The 15,742-nt window shown below is 53.8% G+C and overlaps 1 protein-coding gene across 1 annotated transcript in view; it reads right to left on the reverse strand.

Moving 5' to 3' along the window:
* Positions 1-365: 365 nt before the first annotated feature.
* LOC142243793 (uncharacterized) overlaps positions 366-15,742 on the reverse strand; it is a 79,300-nt gene continuing 63,923 nt past the window's right edge. Inside the window, exons 2-3 of the mRNA XM_075315992.1 lie at positions 2,084-2,197; positions 366-1,910 (exon numbers count right to left, since the gene is read on the reverse strand). Of these exons, the coding sequence (XP_075172107.1) occupies positions 805-1,910; positions 2,084-2,197 (1,220 nt within the window). The 3' untranslated portion in view covers positions 366-804. The remainder of the gene's footprint in view (positions 1,911-2,083; positions 2,198-15,742) is intronic.

Raw genomic sequence — 15,742 nt, forward strand, 5'->3', positions numbered from 1 at the left:
CTGTAGGCTCCCATAGAAAACATTTGCTGATGATGTCACTGGAGGGTTCTATATGATGTCATCAAGAGGTGTGTCCTCTACAATACTGTACTGTCTACCGTGATTTGTGCTGCAGGAGGAGAAAAAGAAGGAAGTTACATGGCAGAATAAACCACACCCCTGCTCAGCAAACCACCAATCACATTCATATTCTTCTAGCAGAGCACCACCCTCGCTTAAAGGAGACAACCGTCTTTTTTCTTCTCATTTTGGAAATGTCATAGTCAAACAAGCCAAATTATCGCACAGAACAAAAATGTTTCTTTGTATTAAATTATGTAATTTTTTGTGTGATTTTTAGTCCCCAAATTACTATTTAATAACTTACAAAGTGCAAGGAAAAAATCACATTTGATAGTAATTTTTTAATTTTACACTGCAGCAATAATTAGTACACTCAGCAATGACTAGTAAAGGGAATGTACGCCCAAATGGAAGGAAGGTCAGGGCCATGCATGATCCAAACCACCAATGTTAGGTTCCACTGTCAGTGATGTGGAAAGAGTTGCACTTGTGCCTATGATGCTTAATCTGGGTTTTCCCACAAGCCCATCTGGGCAAATGATGTCACTGACTGCAAAAATAAATATTTCAAGTAAAGCAGAGTGAAAAATTAAAAAAGGAGAGATAAAAACTTGTAATTGCAGCCGTGCCTGTTGTCAGGAACAGGAGATGTCCTTTCCCAATCACATGAGAGCCGAGTTCTGGGACCTCACCGCTGCAGCTTGATCTACTGGGTTTCTCATGCTCTGAATATATTCATGATTATCTCCTTGCCTTGACTGAATGGTTTTTCGTTTTTATTGGAGAGGAGTCTTGTTTATTAGGGGATGACCCACTGGTAGACACCATGGTGGAGGACACATTGGATGTAGAATGGATATTGTTTTTAATATCAGTTGTAGAGTTGGAAGAGTTGTTGGCAGATCCTGGTCCATGGGAGATGCCGGTAGAGTTCATGGGGACAGAGGAGCCTAAGGTCGAACTCGTATTATTGCTATGAGAGTTGGAAGAGTTGTTACCCGATCCTGGACCATAGAAGGTGTCAGTAGAGTTCATGGGTGTGGATGAGCCTAAGGTCGAACTTGTGTTATTGCTATGACTACTTGCAGAGTTGGAGGAGTTGTTGCCAGATCCTGGATCATGGGAGATGCCAGTAGAGTTCATAGGTGTGGATGAGCCTAATGTCGAACTCGTATTATTGTTATGACCAGTCGTAGAGTTGGAAGGGTTATTGGAAGATTCTGGACCATAAAAAGTGTCAGTAGAGTTCATGGGTGTGGATGAGCCTAAGGTCGAACTTGTGTTATTGCTATTACTAGACGTAGAGTTGGAGGAGTTGTTGCCAGATTCTGGACCATGGGAGATGCCAGTAGAGTTCATGGGTGTGGATGAGCCTAAGGGCGAACCCGTATTATTGCTATGATCAGTCATAGAGTTGGAAGAGTTGTTGGAAGATCCTGAACCATAGAAGGTGTCAGTAGAGTTCATGGGTGTGGATGAGCCTAAGGTCGAACTCGTATTATTGCTATGACCAGTCGTAGAGTTGGAAGAGTTGTTTTCAGATCCTGGACCATAGATGGTGCCAGTAGAATTGTTAGTGGTGCCAGGAACAGTATTGTTGTAACTAGAGTTACTGGTTGCGTTACTAGTTGAGGAGGTTGTAGAACTAGCCGTGTTATTACTAACGGAGGAGTTATTAGGGACACTTCCAGAAACAATCCCAATAGGACCTGTGCTATTACTGGGAACGTCTGCATTTGACCGGAGCCCTAGCTTGTTGCACCGGTCGGTATTGCAGCAGTAGATGCCAGTTGAGTCAGGGAGCGCACAGTTGATGGCGCAGTCTCTGGAATACTTCACTTTTCCATCTGAAACACAAAAGAACAATGAGATGAGAATTTTTGGAACTTTTTGTAAATGAGCTGTGTGTTAATGTCTAAGAATGTTTTGGCTACCTGAAACTATAATTGCTCCTGATCATGGATCTCGTCCCTTTTCTATGATTTTTAATTATGTGAGTACGAGGAACCTCATCACCCACCTGCATGGGTCACGGAGATCTTGCATGCTCCCTCCTCCTGTGCACAGTCTTTTACCCCGTTGCAGTTTCCGAGCTCACTTTCCTCCTTACAGTAATAGCATTGCATTGACCGAGCTGTAGAGAGAGAGAGGACAGGTTGTCATGGATGAGAATAAGCCGTATACACACCTATATGAGTGGACACATATGGACGTCCGCTAAGCATAGACCTACTCACTTGTTGATCTACACATATGGACGTCCGCTGAGCATAGACCTACTTGTGACGCTCCTGGACTATCAGGTGGTCACAGGGTATTGTAAAATCTGCCCTCCCGTGCAATATCCACCTCCTTCTTGGTTATGGGTCCCCAACTACATGGTGTTGCCTACATCAGCTAATTAAATCCTAGGTACACTCTGCACCACACCCACCAGACACACCAGTGGACGGCCTGAGTGGAATAGGGTCGCCCACATGGGGGGTGGTTAGGGGAGGTGAGGAGTGTCAGGAGAGGGAGAAGTGTGTTGGAAGTGAAGGAGAGAGGAGGTCAGGAGCAGGGCTCCTCGGAAGCTATCTAGGTGGAAATCCGTGACCCCCTACGAGATCGCTGTAGCAAAATCGTAGCCTGTAAAGCCCGCTTTACTCGAAGAACCCTCCTGGCAGCTGATGGCTAGTTGCGCCCTTCGGAGTAGGGTAGGTCTAGTCCTGGCCAGAAATAGTCGTCGGAGGAGAAACACGCTGTGGGCTCCTTTCAGGCGTAACGCAAGTCCCTGACTCTGTACGTGTGACGCTAGCCAGGGATGAGGGGCCTAGGAGTGCCCAAAGTTACCCGGGTGCCAAGGAAGTGGCCGGCCACCAAATTATTCTGTATCCTGTTGAGAAGAACCCCTGTGGGACCTGCAGACTGGCTGTGACCTGTGGTTCTACGGCATTTACGGTGTAATGTTATTGTATGGTCACAAGGTGGCTCTGGTGTGCTCGGCCGCTTCCCTGGTCCTGTGAGTGAGGACAAGGTTAGTGGGGGGTGGAGCACGAGGGACAAAAAGGGTAGGAAGACAAGAAAAGCCAGGAGAGTCCCCGAGAGGAGTATGTGACCCCATATGTGGGAGGTGTGGAGTAGAGGCCTGACCTAGTGAATTATTGGACCCTTAGGGTCAATCCTGGACTGGTGGAACGTGGGATCCTGGAACTGTGGGATTGGTCTAACCACGTCCCCTGCTGTGGGTTTTGTCCAGCCGGTCGAGAAGACAACCGTTCCCCTGTCGCAGTTACCCGAAGAACCCTCCTGGTAGCTGATGGCCAGTTGCGCCCTCCGGAGTAGGGTAGGTCTGGTCCTGGCCAGAAACAGTCGTCCGAGGAGAAACACGCTGTGGGCCCCTTTAACGCAAGTCCCTGTGGGTGGGATGATCTGGACTCTGTGACGCTAGCCAGGGGGATGAGGGGCCTAGGAGTGCCCAAAAGTACCCAGGTGTCAGGGAAGTGGCCGGCCACCAAATTATTCTGTATCCTGTTGAGAGGAACCCCTGTGGGACCGAAACTGGTGCCCTGAATGTTGAACATTATGGTGTTGGATTAAAAGCAACGTACCTGTTGTTACCAAGTAAAGAACGTTGAGTTAAAAGAAATCCCTGTGCGTGTCTGTTCCTGCCTCAGCAATATGTGGCGGCAGTATGAGGAGTACGCAGCAATTCCCTTCTCACTGGAGCTGACACTGGGAGGCATGGGGTTAACTGCCGGCCACGCTGCGGCCTGGTAACCCCTGACAGCACGGCCACTACTGCCTGCCAGCCGGGCTCCACAACATCACCTATATGGTGGATCATGTATTATCTCCTGTATACAGAAGTGTTATCAATCACTGTACAGGAGGACGAGGAGGAGGTGAGCTGTGACATCTATTGTGAATGGTGGATCCTGTATTATCTCCTGTATATAGAGGTGTTATCAATCACTGTAAAGGAGGAGGAGGTGAGCTGTGACATCACCTATTGTGAATGGTGGATCCTGTATTATCTCCTGTATATAGAGGTGTTATCAATCACTGTACAGGAGGACGAGGAGGAGGTGAGCTGTGACATCTATTGTGAATGGTGGATCCTGTATTATCTCCTGTATACAGAAGTGTTATCAGTCACTGTAAAGGAGGAGGAGGTGAGCTGTGACATCACCTATTGTGAATGGTGGATCCTGTATTATCTCCTGTATATAGAGGTGTTATCAGTCACTGTACAGGAGGACGAGGAGGAGGTGAGCTGTGACATCTATTGTGAATGGTGGATCCTGTATTATCTCCTGTATATAGAGGTGTTATCAATCACTGTACAGGAGGACGAGGAGGAGGTGAGCTGTGACATCTATTGTAATTGGTTGATCTTGTGTAATCAGCTGTACATAGAGCTGTTATCAGTCATTGTACAGGAGGAGAAGGAAGTGAGCTGTGACATCCCCTATTGTGATTGGTTGATCCTGGTTTATCTATTGTATATAGAGGTGTTATCAGTCATTGTACAGGAGGAGAGGAAGTGAGCTGTGACATCCCCTATTGTGATTGATTGATCCTGGTTTATCTATTGTATATAAAGGTGTTATCAGTCATTGTACAGGAGAAGTAGGTGAGCTGTGACATCACCTTTTGTGATTGGTTGATCTTGTGTTATCAGCTGTGTATATAGCAATCAGTCTTTGCATGACTATTTTTTATTTATTTTTATTAAGATTGTGATATGAAAATAACAAAATAATGTGAAAAATTATACGTAGCACAAAAACCTGATTTAGTCAATAAGTAATTATTTTTGAGAGCTGAATGATGATTAGAGATGAGGGAACCTGTTGGATAAAGATTCGCCAATCTCACATTCGGTACGAGCCTTACCCTGCTCAGTTCGGGGGTCGGGGACCCGGGGTCTTTCCCCAAATGTCGGTTTTGTTTGGTCACTGATGGCGTTTTCTAATAACATTTGGCTTTTGTATAGGATTGCGGTGCTGTATGTTGAATGGGGGTTGTGTGTAACGAGAGGGAGAGGGGGGAGGGAGAAGACAGACGCGCGCTGCGCCATTTTTTTCTTCTTATGTTAATTTGCGGATGTTCCTGCAGCCAATCACGGTGCAGCAAACATCCACAAGGTTCACACACAAGGGCTTGTGTCATTGGCACATGTCCGTCTGCATATAAATTACGGATTTGTGGCTTTGGCGCCATATTGTGAATGTGAATTGTTAGGGACACTGCTGCCTCCGGGGCTGCTGGACAGTGAGCTCAGCTAGGGGTGTAATGATAGGAGAGCCATAGTGGAGAATAGGGACGTGCAGTGCAGGGAAAGCTGCTGCCTCCGGGGCTGCTGGACAGTGAGCTCAGCTAGGGGTGTAATGATAGGAGAGCGATAGTGGAGAATAGGGACGTGCAGTGCAGGGGGAGCTGCTGCCTCCGGGGCTGCTGGACAGTGAGCTCAGCTAGGAGTGTAATGATAGGGGAGCGATAGTGGAGAATAGGGGCGTGCAGTGCAGGGGAAGCTGCTGCCTCCGGGGCTGCTGGACAGTGAGCTCAGCTAGGGGTGTAATGATAGGAGAGCGATAGTGTAGAATAGGGACGTGCAGTGCAGGGGAAGATGCTGCCTCCGGGGCTGCTGGACAGTGAGCTCAGCTAGGGGTGTAATGATAGGAGAGCCATAGTGGAGAATAGGGACGTGCAGTGCAGGGGAAGCTGCTGCCTCCGGGGCTGCTGGACAGTGAGCTCAGCTAGGGGTGTAATGATAGGAGAGCGATAGTGGAGAATAGGGGCGTGCAGTGCAGGGAAAGCTGCTGCCTCCGGGGCTGCTGGACAGTGAGCTCAGCTAGGGGTGTAATGATAGGAGAGCGATAGTGTAGAATAGGGACGTGCAGTGCAGGGGAAGATGCTGCCTCTGGGGCTGCTGGACAGTGAGCTCAGCTAGGGGTGTAATGATAGGAGAGCCATAGTGGAGTATAGAGACATGCAGTGCAGGGAAAGCTGCTGCCTCCGGGGCTGCTGGACAGTGAGCTCAGCTAGGGGTGTAATGATAGGAGAGAGTAATAGTGTAGAATAGGGGCGTGCAGTGTAGGGAAAGCTGCTGCCTCCGGGGCTGCTGGACAGTGAGCTCAGCTAGGGGTGTAATGATAGGAGAGCGTTAGTGGAGAATAGGGGCATGCAGTGCAGGGGAAGCTGCTGCCTCCGGGGCTGCTGGACAGTGAGCTCAGCTAGGGGTGTAATGATAGGAGAGCGATAGTGGAGAATAGGGACGTGCAGTGCAGGGAAAGCTGCTGCCTCCGGGGCTGCTGGACAGTGAGCTCAGCTAGGGGTGTAATGATAGGAGAGCGATAGTGGAGAATAGGGACGTGCAGTGCAGGGAAAGCTGCTGCCTCCGGGGCTGCTGGACAGTGAGCTCAGCTAGGGGTGTAATGATAGGAGAGCGATAGTGGAGAATAGGGACGTGCAGTGCAGGGAAAGCTGCTGCCTCCGGGGCTGCTGGACAGTGAGCTCAGCTAGGGGTGTAATGATAGGAGAGCGATAGTGTAGAATAGGGACGTGCAGTGCAGGGAAAGCTGCTGCCTCCGGGGCTGCTGGACAGTGAGCTCAGCTAGGGGTGTAATGATAGGAGAGCGATAGTGTAGAATAGGGACGTGCAGTGCAGGGGAAGATGCTGCCTCCGGGGCTGCTGGACAGTGAGCTCAGCTAGGGGTGTAATGATAGGAGAGCAATAGTGTAGAATAGGGGCGTGCAGTGCAGGGGAAGCTGCTGCCTCCGGGGCTGCTGGACAGTGAGCTCAGCTAGGGGTGTAATGATAGGAGAGCGATAGTGTAGAATAGGGGCGTGCAGTGTAGGGAAAGCTGCTGCCTCCGGGGCTGCTGGACAGTGAGCTCAGCTAGGGGTGTAATGATAGGAGAGCGATAGTGGAGAATAGGGGCGTGCAGTGCAGGGGTAGCTGCTGCCTCCGGGGCTGCTGGACAGTGAGCTCAGCTAGGGGTGTAATGATAGGAGAGCCATAGTGTAGAATAGGGACGTGCAGTGCAGGGAAAGCTGCTGCCTCCGGGGCTGCTGGACAGTGAGCTCAGCTAGGGGTGTAATGATAGGAGAGTCATAGTGGAGAATAGGGGCGTGCAGTGCAGGGAAAGCTGCTGCCTCCGGGGCTGCTGGACAGTGAGCTCAGCTAGGGGTGTAATGATAGGAGAGCCATAGTGGAGAATAGGGGTGAGCAGTGCAGGGAAACCTGCTGCCTCCGGGGCTGCTGGACAGTGAGCTCAGCTAGGGGTGTAATGATAGGAGAGCGATAGTGTAGAATAGGGACGTGCAGTGCAGGGGAAGATGCTGCCTCCGGGGCTGCTGGACAGTGCGCTCAGCTAGGGGTGTAATGATAGGAGAGCAATAGTGTAGAATAGGGGTGTGCAGTGTAGGGAAAGCTGCTTCCTCCGGGGCTGCTGGACAGTGAGCTCAGCTAGGGGTGTAATGATAGGAGAGCGATAGTGTAGAATAGGGACGTGCAGTGCAGGGGAAGATGCTGCCTCCGGGGCTGCTGGACAGTGAGCTCAGCTAGGGGTGTAATGATAGGAGAGCCATAGTGTAGAATAGGGGCGTGCAGTGTAGGGAAAGCTGCTGCCTCCGGGGCTGCTGGACAGTGAGCTCAGCTAGGGGTGTAATGATAGGAGAGCAATAGTGTAGAATAGGGGCGTGCAGTGCAGGGAAAGCTGCTGCCTCCGGGGCTGCTGGACAGTGAGCTCAGCTAGGGGTGTAATGATAGGAGAGCGATAGTGGAAAATAGGGGCGTGCAGTGCAGGGAAAGCTGCTGCCTCCGGGGCTGCTGGACAGTGAGCTCAGCTAGGGGTGTAATGATAGGAGAGTGATAGTGTAGAATAGGGGCGTGCAGTGCAGGGGAAGCTGCTGCCTCCGGGGCTGCTGGACAGTGAGCTCAGCTAGGGGTGAAATGATAGGAGAGCCATAGTGGAGAATAGGGGCGTGCAGTGCAGGGAAAGCTGCTGCATCCGGGGGCTGCTGGACAGTGAGCTCAGCTAGGGGTGTAATGATAGGAGAGCGATAGTGGAAAATAGGGGCGTGCAGTGCAGGGAAAGCTGCTGCCTCCGGGGCTGCTGGACAGTGAGCTCAGCTAGGGGTGTAATGATAGGAGAGCCATAGTGGAGAATAGGGACGTGCAGTGCAGGGAAAGCTGCTGCCTCCGGGGGCTGCTGGACAGTGAGCTCAGCTAGGGGTGTAATGATAGGAGAGTGATAGTGTAGAATAGGGGCGTGCAGTGCAGGGGAAGCTGCTGCCTCCGGGGCTGCTGGACAGTGAGCTCAGCTAGGGATGTAATGATAGGAGAGAGTGATAGTGGAGAATAGGGACGTGCAGTGTAGGGAAAGCTGCTGCCTCCGGGGCTGCTGGACAGTGAGCTCAGCTAGGGGTGTAATGATAGGAGAGCCATAGTGGAGAATAGGGACGTGCAGTGCAGGGAAAGCTGCTGCCTCCGGGGGCTGCTGGACAGTGAGCTCAGCTAGGGGTGTAATGATAGGAGAGTGATAGTGTAGAATAGGGACGTGCAGTGCAGGGAAAGCTGCTGCCTCCGGGGCTGCTGGACAGTGAGCTCAGCTAGGGGTGTAATGATAGGAGAGTGATAGTGCAGAATAGGGGCGTGCAGTGCAGGGGAAGCTGCTGCCTCCGGGGCTGCTGGACAGTGAGCTCAGTTAGGGGTGTAATGATAGGAGAGCCATAGTGTAGAAAAGGGACGTGCAGTACAGGGAAAGCTGCTGCCTCCGGGGCTGCTGGACAGTGAGCTCAGCTAGGGGTGTAATGATAGGAGAGCCATAGTGTAGAATAGGGACGGGCAGTGCAGGGGAAGCTGCTGCCTCCGGGGCTGCTGGACAGTGAGCTCAGCCAGGGGTGTAATGATAGGAGAGCCATAGTGGAGAATAGGGACGTGCAGTGCAGGGAAAGCTGCAGCCTCCGGGGCTGCTGGACAGTGAGCTCAGCTAGGGGTGTAATGATAGGAGAGCAATAGTATAGAATAGGGGCGTGCAGTGCAGGGAAAGCTGCTGCCTCCGGGGCTGCTGGACAGTGAGCTCAGCTAGGGGTGTAATGATAGTGTAGAATAGGGACGTGCAGTGCTGGGGTAGCTGCTGCCTCCGGGGCTGCTGGACAGTGAGCTCAGCTAGGGGTGTAATGATAGTGTAGAATAGGGGCGGGCAGTGCAGGGGAAGCTGCTGCCTCCGGGGCTGCTGGACAGTGAGTTAAGCTAGGGGTGTAATGATAGGAGAGCCATAGTGGAGAATAGGGGCGTGCAGTGCAGGGGAAGCTGCTGCCTCCGGGGCTGCTGGACAGTGAGCTCAGCTAGGGCTGTAATAATAGGAGAGCCATAGTGGAGAATAGGGACGTGCAGTGCAGGGGAAGCTGCTGCCTCCGGGGCTGCTGGACAGTGACCTCAGCTAGGGGTGTAATGATAGGAGAGCCATAGTGGAGAATAGGGGCGTGCAGTGCAGGGGAAGCTGCTGCCTCCGGGGCTGCTGGACAGTGAGCTCAGCTAAGGGTGTAATGATAGGCGAGCCATAGTGTAGAATAGGGACGTGCAGTGCAGGGAAAGCTGCTGCCTCCGGGGCTGCTGGACAGTGAGCTAAGCTAGGGGTGTAATGATAGGAGAGTGATAGTGGAGAATAGGGGCGTGCAGTGCAGGGAAAGCTGCTGCCTCCGGGGCTGCTGGACAGTGAGCTCAGCTAGGGGTGTAATAATAGGAGAGCGATAGTGGAGAATAGGGGCGTGCAGTGCAGGGGAAGCTGCTGCCTCCGGGGCTGCTGGACAGTGAGCTCAGCTAGGGGTGTAATGATAGGAGAGCGATAGTGGAGAATACGGGCGTGCAGTGCAGGGAAAGCTGCTGCTTCCGGGGCTGCTGGACAGTGAGCTCAGCTAGGGGTGTAATGATAGGAGAGTGATAGTGGAGAATAGGGACGTGCAGTGCAGGGGAAGCTGCTGCCTCCGGGGCTGCTGGACAGTGAGCTCAGCTAGGGGTGTAATGATAGGAGAGCCATAGTGTAGAATAGGAATGTGCAGTGCAGGGGAAGCTGCTGCCTCTGGGGCTGCTGGACAGTGAGCTCAGCTAGGGGTGTAATGATAGGAGAGCCATAGTGGAGAATAGGGACGTGCAGTGCAGGGAAAGCTGCTGCCTCCGGGGCTGCTGGACAGTGAGCTCAGCTAGGGGTGTAATGATAGGAGAGCCATAGTGGAGAATAGGGGCGTGCAGTGCAGGGGAAGCTGCTGCCTCCGGGGCTGCTGGATAGTGAGCTCAGCTAGCGGTGTAATGATAGGAGAGCCATAGTGGAGAATAGGGACGTGCAGTGCAGGGAAAGCTGCTGCCTCCGGGGCTGCTGGACAGTGAGCTCAGCTAGGGGTGTAATGATAGGAGAGCGATAGTGGAGAATGGGGACGTGCAGTGTAGGAAAAGCTGCTGCCTCCGGGGCTGCTGGACAGTGAGCTTATCTAGGGGTGTAATGATAGAAGAGCGATAGTGTAGAATAGGGGCGTGCTGTGCAGGGAAAGCTGCTGCCTCCGGGGCTGCTGGACAGTGAGCTCAGCTAGGGGTGTAATGATAGGAGAGCGATAGTGGAGAATAGGGACGTGCAGTGCAGGGAAAGCTGCGGCCTCCGGGGCTGCTGGACAGTGAGCTCAGCTAGGGGTGTAATAATAGGAGAGCGATAGTGGAGAACAGGGACGTGCAGTGCAGGGAAAGCTGCTGCCTCCGGGGCTGCTGGACACTGAGCTCAGCTAGGGGTGTAATGATAGGAGAGTGATAGTGTAGAATAGGGACGTGCAGTGCAGGGAAAGCTGCTGCCTCCGGGGCTGCTGGACAGTGAGCTCAGCTAGGGGTGTAATGATAGGAGAGCCATAGTGGAGATTAGGGGCGGGAAGTGCAGGGGAAGCTGCTGCCTCCGGGGCTGCTGGACATTGGGCTCAGATAGGGGTGTAATGTTAGGAGAGCGATAGTGGAGAATAGGGGCATGCAGTGCAGGGAAAGCTGCTGCCTCCGGGGCTGCTGGACAGTGAGCTCAGCTAGGGGTGTAATGATAGGAGAGCAATAGTGTAGAATAGGGGCGTGCAGTGCAGGGAAAGCTGCTGCCTCTGGGGCTGCTGGACCGTGAGCTCAGCTAGGGGTGTAATGATAGGAGAGAGTGATAGTGGAGAATAAGGACGTGCAGTGCAGGGAAAGCAGCTGCCTCCGGGGCTGCTGGACAGTGAGCTCAGCTAGGGGTGTAATGATAGGAGAGTGACAGTGTAGAATAGGGATGTGCAGTGCAGGGAAAGCTGCTGCCTCCGGGGCTGCTGTACAGTGAGCTCAGCTAGGGGTGTAATGATAGGAGAGCCATAGTGTAGAATAGGGGCGGGCAGTGCAGGGGAAGCTGCTGCCTCCGGGGCTGCTGGACAGTGAGCTCAGCTAGGGGTGTAATGATAGGAGAGCCATAGTGTAGATTAGGGGCGGGCAGTGCAGGGGAAGCTGCTGCCTCCGGGGCTGCTGGACAGTGAGCTCAGCTAGGGGTGTAATGATAGGAGAGCCATAGTGTAGATTAGGGGCGGGCAGTGCAGGGAAAGCTGCTGCCTCCGGGGCTGCAGGACAGTGAGCTCAGCTAGGGGTGTAATGTTAGGAGAGCGATAGTGGAGAATAGGGGCGTGCAGTGCAGGGAAAGCTGCTGCCTCCGGGGCTGCTGGACAGTGAGCTCAGCTAGGGGTGTAATGATAGGAGAGCCACAGTGGAGAATAGGGGCGTGCAGTGCAGGGAAAGCTGCTGCCTCCGGGGCTGCTGGACAGTGAGCTTATATAGGGGTGTAATGATAGGGGAGCGATCGTGGAGAACAGGGGCATACAGTGCAGGGAAAGCTGCTGCCTCCGGGGCTGCTGGACAGTGAGCTCAGCTAGGGGTGTAATGATAGGAGAGTGATAGTGGAGAATAGGGGCGTGCAGTGCAGGGAAAGCTGCTGCCTCCGGGGCTGCTGGACAGTTAGCTCAGCTAGGGGTGTAATGATAGGAGAGCGTTAGTGGAGAATAGGGACGTGCAGTGCAGGGAAAGCTGCTGCCTCCGGGGCTGCTGGACAGTGAGCTCAGCTAAGGGTGTAATGATAGGCGAGCCATAGTGTAGAATAGGGGCGTGCTGTGCAGGGAAAGCTGCTGCCTCCGGGGCTGCTGGACAGTGAGCTCAGCTAGGGGTGTAATGATAGGAGAGCGATAGTGGAGAATAGGGACGTGCAGTGCAGGGAAAGCTGCGGCCTCCGGGGCTGCTGGACAGTGAGCTCAGCTAGGGGTGTAATAATAGGAGAGCGATAGTGGAGAACAGGGACGTGCAGTGCAGGGAAAGCTGCTGCCTCCGGGGCTGCTGGACACTGAGCTCAGCTAGGGGTGTAATGATAGGAGAGTGATAGTGTAGAATAGGGACGTGCAGTGCAGGGAAAGCTGCTGCCTCCGGGGCTGCTGGACAGTGAGCTTAGCTAGGGGTGTAATGATAGGAGAGTGATAGTGTAGAATAGGGGTGAGCAGTGCAGGGAAAGCTGCTGCCTCCGGGGCTGCTGGACAGTGAGCTCAGCTAGGGGTGTAATGATAGGAGAGCCATAGTGGAGATTAGGGGCGGGAAGTGCAGGGGAAGCTGCTGCCTCCGGGGCTGCTGGACATTGAGCTCAGATAGGGGTGTAATGTTAGGAGAGCGATAGTGGAGAATAGGGGTGAGCAGTGCAGGGGAAGCTGCTGCCTCCGGGGCTGCTGGACAGTGAGCTCAGCTAGGAGTGTAATGATAGGAGAGTGATAGTGGAGAATAGGGGTGAGCAGTGCAGGGGAAGCTGCTGCCTCCGGGGCTGCTGGACAGTGAGCTCAGCTAGGGGTGTAATGATAGGAGAGTGATAGTGGAGAATAGGAACGTGCAGTGCAGGGAAAGCTGCTGCCTCCGGGGCTGCTGGACAGTGAGCTTATCTAGGGGTGTAGTGATAGGAGAGTGATAGTGGAGAATAGGGGCATGCAGTGCAGGGAAAGCTGCTGCCTCCGGGGCTGCTGGACAGTGAGCTCAGCTAGGGGTGTAATGATAGGAGAGCAATAGTGTAGAATAGGGGCGTGCAGTGCAGGGAAAGCTGCTGCCTCTGGGGCTGCTGGACCGTGAGCTCAGCTAGGGGTGTAATGATAGGAGAGAGTGATAGTGGAGAATAAGGACGTGCAGTGCAGGGAAAGCAGCTGCCTCCGGGGCTGCTGGACAGTGAGCTCAGCTAGGGGTGTAATGATAGGAGAGTGACAGTGTAGAATAGGGATGTGCAGTGCAGGGAAAGCTGCTGCCTCCGGGGCTGCTGTACAGTGAGCTCAGCTAGGGGTGTAATGATAGGAGAGCCATAGTGTAGAATAGGGGCGGGCAGTGCAGGGGAAGCTGCTGCCTCCGGGGCTGCTGGACAGTGAGCTCAGCTAGGGGTGTAATGATAGGAGAGCCATAGTGTAGATTAGGGGCGGGCAGTGCAGGGGAAGCTGCTGCCTCCGGGGCTGCTGGACAGTGAGCTCAGCTAGGGGTGTAATGATAGGAGAGCCATAGTGTAGATTAGGGGCGGGCAGTGCAGGGAAAGCTGCTGCCTCCGGGGCTGCAGGACAGTGAGCTCAGCTAGGGGTGTAATGTTAGGAGAGCGATAGTGGAGAATAGGGGCGTGCAGTGCAGGGAAAGCTGCTGCCTCCGGGGCTGCTGGACAGTGAGCTCAGCTAGGGGTGTAATGATAGGAGAGCCACAGTGGAGAATAGGGGCGTGCAGTGCAGGGAAAGCTGCTGCCTCCGGGGCTGCTGGACAGTGAGCTTATATAGGGGTGTAATGATAGGGGAGCGATCGTGGAGAACAGGGGCATGCAGTGCAGGGAAAGCTGCTGCCTCCGGGGCTGCTGGACAGTGAGCTCAGCTAGGGGTGTAATGATAGGAGAGTGATAGTGGAGAATAGGGGCGTGCAGTGCAGGGAAAGCTGCTGCCTCCGGGGCTGCTGGACAGTGAGCTCAGCTAGGGGTGTAATGATAGGAGAGCGTTAGTGGAGAATAGGGACGTGCAGTGCAGGGAAAGCTGCTGCCTCCGGGGCTGCTGGACAGTGAGCTCAGCTAAGGGTGTAATGATAGGCGAGCCATAGTGTAGAATAGGGACGTGCAGTGCAGGGAAAGCTGCTGCCTCCGGGGCTGCTGGACAGTGAGCTCAGCTAAGGGTGTAATGATAGGCGAGCCATAGTGTAGAATAGGGACGTGCAGTGCAGGGAAAGCTGCTGCCTCCGGGGCTGCTGGACAGTGAGCTTAGCTAGGGGTGTAATGATAGGAGAGCGATAGTGGAGAATAGGGACGTGCAGTGCAGGGAAAGCTGCTGCCTCCGGGGCTGCTGGACAGTGAGCTCAGCTAGAGGTGTAATGATAGGAGAGCAATAGTGTAGAATAGGGGCGTGCAGTGCAGGGAAAGCTGCTGCCTCCGGGGCTGCTGGACAGTGAGCTCAGCTAGGGGTGTAATGATAGGAGAGCGATAGTGGAGAATAGGGACGTGCAGTGCAGGGAATGCTGCTGCCTCCAGGGCTGCTGGACTGTGAGCTCAGCTAGGGGTGTAATGATAGGAGAGCGATAGTAGAGAATAGGGACGTGCAGTGCAGGGAAAGCTGCTGCCTCCGGGGCTGCTGGACTGTGAGCTCAGCTAGGGGTGTAATGATAGGAGAGCGATAGTGGAGAATAGGGGCATGCAGTGTAGGGAAAGCTGCTGCCTCCGGGGCTGCTGGACAGTGAGCTCAGCTAGGGGTGTAATGATAGGAGAGCCATAGTGTAGAATAGGGGCAGGCAGTGCAGGGGAAGCTGCTGCCTCCGGGGCTGCTGGATAGTGAGCTCAGCTAGGGGTGTAATGATAGGAGAGCCATAGTGGAGAATAGCGGCGGGCAGTGCAGGGGAAGCTGCTGCCTCCGGGGCTGCTGGACAGTAAGCTCAGCCAGGGGTGTAATGTTAGGAGAGCGATAGTGGAGAATAGGGGCATGCAGTGCAGGGAAAGCTGCTGCCTCCGGGGCTGCTGGACAGTGAGCTCAGCTAGGGGAGTAATGATAGGAGAGTGATAGTGTAGAATAGGGACGTGCAGTGCAGGGAAAGCTGCTGCCTCCGGGGCTGCTGGACAGTGAGCTCAGCTAGGGGTGTAATGATAGGAGAGCCATAGTGGAGAATAGGGGCGTGCAGTGCAGGGAAAGCTGCTGCCTCCGGGGCTGCTGGACAGTGAGCTCAGCTAGGGGTGTAATGATAAGCGAGCCATAGTGTAGAATAGGGACGTGCAGTGCAGGGAAAGCTGCTGCCTCCGGGGCTGCTGGACAGTGAGCTCAGCTTCAGCTAGGGGTGTAATGATAGGAGAGAGTGATAGTGGAGAATAGGGACGTGCAGTGTAGGGAAAGCTGCTGCCTCCGGGGCTGCTGGACAGTGAGCTCAGCTAGGGGTGTAATGATAGGAGAGCCATAGTGGAGAATAGGGACCTGCAGTGCAGGAAAGCTGCTGCCTCTGGGGCTGCTGGACAGTGAGCTCAGCTAGGGGTGTAATGATAGGCGAGCCATAGTGTAGAATAGGGACGTGCAGTGCAGCGAAAGCTGCTGCCTCCGGGGCTGCTGGACAGTGAGCTCAGCTAGGGTTGTAATGATAGGAGAGCGATAGTGGAAAATAGGGGCGTGCAGTGCAGGGAAAGCT

The sequence above is a fragment of the Anomaloglossus baeobatrachus genome, chromosome 6, assembly GCF_048569485.1.
Source record: "Anomaloglossus baeobatrachus isolate aAnoBae1 chromosome 6, aAnoBae1.hap1, whole genome shotgun sequence".
Lineage (NCBI taxonomy): Eukaryota > Metazoa > Chordata > Amphibia > Anura > Aromobatidae > Anomaloglossus > Anomaloglossus baeobatrachus.